This window comes from Pteropus vampyrus, unplaced genomic scaffold (assembly GCF_000151845.1).
Source record: "Pteropus vampyrus isolate Shadow unplaced genomic scaffold, Pvam_2.0 Scaffold54, whole genome shotgun sequence".
Classification (NCBI taxonomy): Eukaryota; Metazoa; Chordata; class Mammalia; order Chiroptera; family Pteropodidae; genus Pteropus; species Pteropus vampyrus.
Window position 1 is genome coordinate 5,782,880 of NW_011888835.1, and position 8,364 is coordinate 5,791,243.

Below are 8,364 nucleotides of genomic sequence, written 5' to 3' on the forward strand. Positions count from 1 at the left end.
AAAAGCACAAGCAACAAAGGCAAAAATAAACAAGTCAGACTATATCAAACGGAAAAGCTTCTGCAAAAGATACCATCGATAAAATATTTGCAATTGATATTTTAGCCATTAACCGCTTATCAGATAAAGAACTCGCACAACTCAAAAAATAAAAAAATAAAAAATCTGATTCAAAATGGGCAGAGGATCTGCACATTTCCCCAAAGATATAGAGATGGCCAACGGATACATAAAAGATGCTCCAATCTCATTAGTTATCGGGAAAATGTAAATCGAAACCACAATGAGATGTCACCTCGTACCTGTTAGAATGACTATTATCAAAAAGGCAAAAAATAAGTGTTGGCGATGATGTGAAAAGGGAACCCCTGTGCATTACTTGTGAGCGTGTACATGACCGCAGTCAGTACGGACACTCTTTAAAAAAGGAAAACCACAACTACCATATGATCCAGCAATCCCACTCCTGGGTATTATCTGAAGGAAATAAATTCACTACTACCTCAAAAAAATATATGCACCCCCATATTCATTGCAACATTATCGAAAAAACCTAAGCGTCAGTCAGTGGATAAAGAAGATACGATATACACATACAATGGAATATTATTCAGCCATAAGAAGGAAATCTTGCCATTTACAACATCATGGATGAACCTTGAGGGCATTATGCTCAGTGATGGAAGTCAGAGAAAAACAAATACTATATATTATTGCTTACATGTGGAATCTAAAAATGCCAAACTCATAGAAGCAGAAAGAATGATTGTTACTGGGGGCTGGGGGAAAATGGGGAGACGTTGGTCAGAGGATAACTTAGTTATAAGATGAATAAGTTCTGGGGCTCTAATACACAGTATGGTAATTACAGTTAATACTGTATTATATACTTAGAAGTGGTTGAGAGTAGATATTAAAAGTTCTTATCACACAAAAAAGTGAACTATGTGAGGTGACGAATGTTAACTAAACTTATTGCAATCATTTCACAATATATATGTGAAATCATTGTTTTTCACCTTAATAGTGTTATAATGTTAATTATTTCTCAATAAAACCAGAGAAAGAATGCTCAATCTTGTTGATAAAGGAATGAAAATAAAATAAATAAAATAAACCAGAACCCAGTTCAGTGTTAAGCATGTCACACTAACTAAGGATGCTCACTTTAGGCCACCATGAAGCAAGACTATCCAATAAGAGTCAGAAAGACTGAAAATTCCCAGAGCATGTTCTCTCATTTTAGGTGCATTGTGCTTGAATCCTCAGCTGCCATTTTTCCTCTCTAGGCTCAGTCCTTTGCATTTTCTGCCTAAACTATTTTACAAGAGCTCCTTAAACAACGCCTTATTTCTAGGGATTTAAAATGAATACCCCCCAACACTATGATGGAGAGATATGCTTGCTTACAGGGATCACAGGCTCTGGGTCAATTTGTCCCGCTTTTCGCTTAACTCCCTGAGGTGGTGGTGGGGGCATGGCTGACTCATCCAAGTTTGTTCTGCTGGTTTCCATCACTGACTCCTGGAGGCGGCTTGGCTCTTCCAAAATGGGCTCATCTGCAATTGGTCATATGAAGAGAAGAGTTAGGTCATACAGTCTTAATATTTTAGGACCATTTACTTTTATCATTAATACACAGGTACTTTCTCAAATGAAGATGGCCAAATAAAATTTTACCTCCACAAAGATAATTCACTTTATAACAATACAGTTAAAGGTGGGAAGAGGCCTTAAAAGGGCAAGCCCCACCTACAGTCCAATGCAGGACAATCCTTTAGCAGACTATCACTCATCCAGTCCTAAAAAGAGACAGCTTCATCTCTAACAAGGCAATCACATGTAATAATATAATAAGGCATGTATTTTCCTGTCCAAAAATACGTGAGTCTACTTCTTTGTTCCTGATTTCTTTCACTCTGTCAATACATAGATAAATTTTAAGCCGAATGTTTATGTAAAACTTCATCAGGAAAACTATTCCCACAGAACAGACCGATAACATCACGCTGCTGATGTTGTTGCTGCTGGTCCTCTCTGGGAACCTCTGGATTTTCAAATTCTTTGAGGAATTCATCCAAATTATCAGCCTCTCCTCCTTTCCTCCTTTTTCTAAGGTCTTCTGGAACTAGAGGTGTAAGACAGCGTGTAAAGAGCTATAAAAAAATGTTAAGAAAACACCTCAATTATAAATCACATTAACTGATAACTCACCACTGACATTTCTATTTTCCATGTTTTAATAAACAGTTGTAATCAGTATATATATGATTTAGAATGATTTCTACTTAACGTCATTAACATTCACACTTCATTCCATCTTAAAATGATTTTAAATACAGGATTTCAAATTATAATGGCAATTTTAGAAAAGTTGAAAAAAATAAAATTTTGATGCATTATCTTGTAATTCAGAGATAACACCTAAGTTTTAAATTTATTTGCTTACAGTTTACTTTCATATTGATACACTTAAAACCCAATCTAACTGTAATCGCCAAATAGTTTTCTTTACAAAGTGCTTTTTTCACTTAATAGTATATGGTACTCATTAACTATCATTTTAATGTTTTTCATGACTGCATAATATTCCAAGTGGAGAAAGGTGTGTGTGTGTGTGTGTGTGTGCGCGCGCGCGCGTGCGCGTGTATAGGTATCTCAAAAATGAACCATTTTTCAATATTTTGTTTCTTTTTAAAAATTTAACTGTAAATAACAATGTAATGAACATTTTCACAGAAATGGCTTTTCTGTATTTTGAATTACAGAAAATTTCCTCTTTCTTAGGAAAAACTGTAAGACAACTGAGTCAGAGAATACAAATCTTTCAAATCATTTTATGACTGTGCTTTCAATAAATAGCAGTTTACCATAGTCTTGCTACTCTGAAACACTTAAATTTAGAATATAGTAAAATATAAAGTAAAATCAATTGGCTATATGCATATTTCAACTTTAGAAAGAATAAGAGCCTAACAGCACCATGCCACTCATCAGATGCTTCAGAACCTTGCTTTGGAATATACTGGAACCTAAAGCAAGCAGAAAAGGGCTTATTCTCATAAAGCCAGAATTCTTAATTGTGGGAACACTAGAACTACCACGTTTTGGCCAGAAAGCAACATCTAAAGATTGTATAGACTTGAAGCACAGTATACACTAAGGCAACAGAACAGTTTATCATAGGAGGTTGTGGAGAACTATTATTAAAAACGCTAGTAGCTTTTTAGTACAGAGAAAAATCATTCTACATTTTTTTAGAGATGCAGGTGTCACTTATCATGATCTTTTAGATCAAGTTATGTTCAGAATACTGTGGTTTAAGAAAGTTACCATATAGCTGAAAAATAACTGATCAAAAATGGTTCACATGAAGGTTTTAAAAGTATTTTTTTAAATGATCAAAATGTATATGAAATAAAAAATTCTCCAAATTATATTACCTTCAGTAGTCTGTTATTCCACAAAGGCTGGGCAGGTAAAGAGAAGAGTTTTTCCACTCCCCCTGTCTCTTTCCACATCATCAATTTCTTGGTGGGTGGTGCCAGGTCCAAAGTAGTAACAATATCAGAATAATCACTAAGTTGGGCTCTAATTGTCTTACTATCCAGCTCTTTCACACTGTCAACAATTAGCTTCCTCTTCCTTTTGGCTTTTGTTTCTTTGACTTAAATGATAAAAGAAAATAAAGTCATTTTCCTGACAGGGCAGCATGAAAGGCACAACAACCAGACTGGGTCTCATTGTATTCCAATGTTCTACACATTTACTAGAAAAGTTAAGCCTTATGAAGGCAGAATTGGTTTTAAATGAGGTTTCCCAAGCACCATATAGAAAAGAGGCTGGCATACAATAGGTGCTCAACAAAACTTTGCTGAATAACTAAATGAATACGTATTTAGTACAAAATGTGTAAAATAATTTAAGAGCTAATACATATTCGCCCATGTAGCTTTATACTGTAAACATGGAACATAGCATACTTGGACTTAAGTACTGGGTTCTGCCACTTATTGAGTGACCACTAAGAAGAGTTAACCCTATCTTCCTTACCTCTTCATTTTCCCACTTGAAATATGGCCAAGCACTTATAGGAGTTGTAAAATACTTAGTATACTGTCTGGCATATGGACTGAGACCTCCATAAGTGGTTGCAATTACTATGATTTTTATTGGAAAAGTTACAACTCGTATATGGCAGTTCTACAAGCGGCCTGACGAAGTGAAACAAGCTCAAATACAGTCAGATGGACCTCGGACTCCAGGTCCAGGACTATCACAGATACCTTTTATATATTCACTTCTAACCTTTACTAAAACCTTTGCAAAGTGGGCAGCATTATCTCAATTTCTGAAGACATAAAAAGCTCATGGGATTAAATAAACTCCTCAAGATTCCATCCAATAAGACATATTATATATCACAGGTTTTATATATAAAATATTCCTGTGGTTCAAAGTTCAAGATTCAAAAAGATGTTACAGAGTGACATTCTTTGTCTAATCCCTGTCCTCCAGCTACTGAAGAGTTTCTGTCTCTGAAGCAAAAGTTCAAGTTCTTAAAACAGACGGCCAAGCCCAACTTCCCTATGTTATAAACACTGCAGTGTATCTCCCTTACCTCGTTTAGAATTCTCTGTAATATTTGTCACAGTACAGGTTTTACTTAATCACTCATGTTCCCCTAATTAGTATTTAAGTTCTGTGAGGATAGACTTGTTCATTGTTACATTTTTAGTTCCTAAACAGTCAGGTAGATAGTAAACACTCTTTATAAACCAGAAGCCCAAGTCACAGCTTTTGCCAATCAGATTCTAAGTAGGAAAGTCAAAAGGTAATCTTGTTTCTACTTACAATAACTACATCATGAATTATACTGTAACTTTACAAGTATTCTAGCCCACTGTACCCATAAACCATCTAGAAATTTTGAGTTTCACGTTCAAATTATATATCTCAAATTGCTTCTCTTAAGCAGCACTCTCACCCCATTAAATGTTTTCTATGTTTCTTAATAAGCACTGAAAGAAACAGGAGATTGCTTTTAGAACCTTTACTATTAAAAAAGTATTTTTAGGTTTTCTTAAATTGCAGCCCTACTATATAGAATCCAGAACTTTGGAAAATAATTGATTAGTCAGTCCTACACTTTACTATAAAGTTTTCTAATTGTTACATATGTGCCCTGCTAGCATTATGGGAATCCCAAAAGACTAAGATACATATTAGAAAACTTGTTCTATATGTTTATATTTCACAGCAACTTATATATTCTATAATTATATATGAATTAAATAAAGGTCCTACGATAGGTGACAGAGAAAGCAGCTTAGTTATCTAAAATGAGAGTAGCAGAATGATCAGTGAACAAGAGCCAGAGCTAGGACCTTATGTTCTAAGTTTTGTTAAGTCAAAAAGTATGCTTACCAGTGATATCAATAGGTTCCAAAGCAAAGGCTTCTTCTTCATTTGGAACAAGTGTTGTTTGATCAGTCATGGTTGGCATAGGTTCAACAGGATCCACTGAATCAGGACTATCAGGCCCACCCACTATAAAAACAAAAATTTGGTCACAAAAGGCTCAGGTATTTGATATATATCCTACAAATGGGGGAAAAAAAAAATCCATCTGTGAAACAGATAGAAACCCACTGGTACCAAGAAAAAAGTTTTCTAGCTATGAGGATGTCCCTCCAGAGTTGAACCCACTGGCCAAAAAAGGAGGAGTGGCATAAACACCTAAAAGAATCAGAATAAGCAATCAATCATAATCACTATTTTTAAGAAGATTTATAGTTCATTAAAAGCTTAAACTTTTAGTCTGTGGTCTTCTATGTTAAATGTCCTTCTGGATATCATACACTCATGCCCAGATCACTGAACCTGAAATGCTTACTTGATACGTTATCATCCTCATCCATATCATCATGTGCAGGCTGTTCAGGCAACATAACCCCTGTCTCAGACAGGGCAGGGGGATCATCAAAGATACCACCATCATTATTACTAATAAGTTTGTCATCTGAAATAGAGAATGTAATTGTTATAATTTTTGAAAAAAATACTAAAAGAACAACAGCTAATCACTAGAAAAATGTTAAAATAGATTAAAAAATTTAAATCTATTCAATTTGCATGTTTCTCTTCATGGTCGTGTACAAAAGTATAAACAGTATATAAAAATATTCCTCATTCCTAATTTATATTTTCTAGTTTACGTCTCTATTTTAAAGCATATTTACTTAACATAGATATCAAACACAAATATAGCAGTTTTAAGAACTAGGAAAATTAAAAACCCTGAGAGAAGCACTTTTAAACAGAATGACATTTTTAGGCTAGTTTTACAAAAAACTTCTACTGAACAAAATGGTCACAATTTACACATATATACCTAGAGAGTTATTTACTCAAGACCCAGAATTAGCGACTGCTCTAAACACTGCATAAAGAAAATTGTTAGAATAACCAACTCGCTGTGACCTACCTAATATACCACCATCATTTCCTTCTCCAAAATTGTCATCCTTATACTGGTCTTCATATTCTAAATGGTTAATTTTCTCATTCAGATTGCTGGTGCTCTGTTCAGGCTCTAACAGGAGGTTAGAAGCATTGGTGCTTACTAACATGTCATCGTCCTCAAAAGCACTGCCTTCTCTCATTATCTCACGATCATCCATTCCAAAGTCACCTGAACAAATTTTAGTCAAAATCATTAGTTGAAAAAGTTAAAAGCATCATTGTTACAAAAGAAAAACAATCTTTACAATTTTAAATCTTTAGCATTTATATTTCATAAACTGATTCTGAGGCATGACTAGCAAATTCAACTCCAAGATCCAAACTTAGGTTACTGTAAATGTCAAGTAAATCTAAATATATATGTCTGTTAGGTTGCATTAACATTCATAGACTTAAACTTTCTTGTTAAGTTTTCATCAAGAAAAGAATGGTTTGCTACTATTCCAAAAAAAATAGTAGGTACACAATGCAACTGTTCCAAAATACTTTAAAAGCATGTAACACTTTAATGTTGGCACTTGTCACACAAATCAATGCATAGGTCCTATCACTGTGTACAGGGAGCAGGTGTAGGCAAAGAATAAACTTTGAAGTTTGGTGCATAAATGGAAATGATGCTTAATATACTGGTAGGAAGGCAAATTCTCCTGATGAAAATGCCTAAGATGAAATTTTAAGTCTTTCCGTCCATGAATGTTAACACATGCCTGGTTTTCTTTTTCAAAAGACAAACACAATTATACATTATAGCTAGTGGCTAGTGATTTACCAAAATCATTTTCTTGTAGGATACTGATGTTCCCAACTTCTTCTCTCATGGTTATCTCTTCTACTCTACTCTGGTTCAGGCTGAACTGCTGGGCCACATCGATGTCACTATAAAATTATTTCAAATACATTTTAGTCAAGTCTCATTGTAATATATTTATAAGAAAAATAATCTCAAGTGTCTCTGGAAGAAAAAAACATACAACCTATCAAGGTTTTAGGAGCCTTAAAATTTAGTACTAAGTAAATGACTTGGAAATTAATCTGTACTTAAATTTTAAAGCCATCAGTGACCAGGCAAGCAACATATCATATGCTGAAATCACTACATAAAGCAATATGGTATAGAGAGGAAAAACTTAGCAATACATGGAACAGATAGGCATAGGTTTTTATCAGGGCCCTGCAACTTACAGGCTATGTGAACTCTGAACTTTCCAGGCTTTTCTGAGACTGTTTCTTCCTCTAACAGATAACTTTTCATATTGTTTAAAAATATTAAATAAAACGTAACGTTAAACACCAATCTGCAATATCATTGGCCACATGCAGAATGTAAATAGTTCACAACAAATCACCAGGCTTGTTTGGCAAATAAGTAGCAAGGAAAAACATAAGAGAGACGCCAAGAGCTGGTATATATTTTTTAAAAGAGACTTATGAGACATACCAACTAAGTGCAGTCACAGACTCTGCACAGACCCTAACTCAAACAAACTGGAAAAAAGGCACTGTCAACTGGGACATCTAAACACTGACTGGATATTATATTAAGAAATTACTATAATTTTTCTAAAGGTTTGATGTTATGTCTTAAAATTTTTTTCCTCTAAAGAGATAAATACTGATGTATTTACAGATAACATATGTAATATGCTTTAAAATAATCCAGTAGCTTTTTTTATTGATAATAAAAAAAGTTGGATGATTAATACTTGGGATTCATAATACTAATCCCTCTACTTTTCTCTATGTTAAAACATTTCCATGTTAAAAAAAAAAAGAAGTAAAAGAGGAAAGAAACAGTAAAGCGGCTAGGTAGTGCCTAGCACTAATTAACACACAAAAAAA

At 34.1% G+C, this 8,364-nt stretch overlaps 1 protein-coding gene across 1 annotated transcript in view; it reads right to left on the reverse strand.

Annotated features, from left to right (window-relative positions):
• Positions 1-8,364, reverse strand: part of RAD21 (RAD21 cohesin complex component) — a 31,782-nt gene that overhangs the window by 6,528 nt on the left and 16,890 nt on the right. Inside the window, exons 6-11 of the mRNA XM_011360367.2 lie at positions 6,488-6,694; positions 5,897-6,022; positions 5,428-5,550; positions 3,444-3,667; positions 1,997-2,156; positions 1,411-1,559 (exon numbers count right to left, since the gene is read on the reverse strand). Coding sequence (XP_011358669.1) covers positions 1,411-1,559; positions 1,997-2,156; positions 3,444-3,667; positions 5,428-5,550; positions 5,897-6,022; positions 6,488-6,694 — 989 coding nt within the window. The remainder of the gene's footprint in view (positions 1-1,410; positions 1,560-1,996; positions 2,157-3,443; positions 3,668-5,427; positions 5,551-5,896; positions 6,023-6,487; positions 6,695-8,364) is intronic.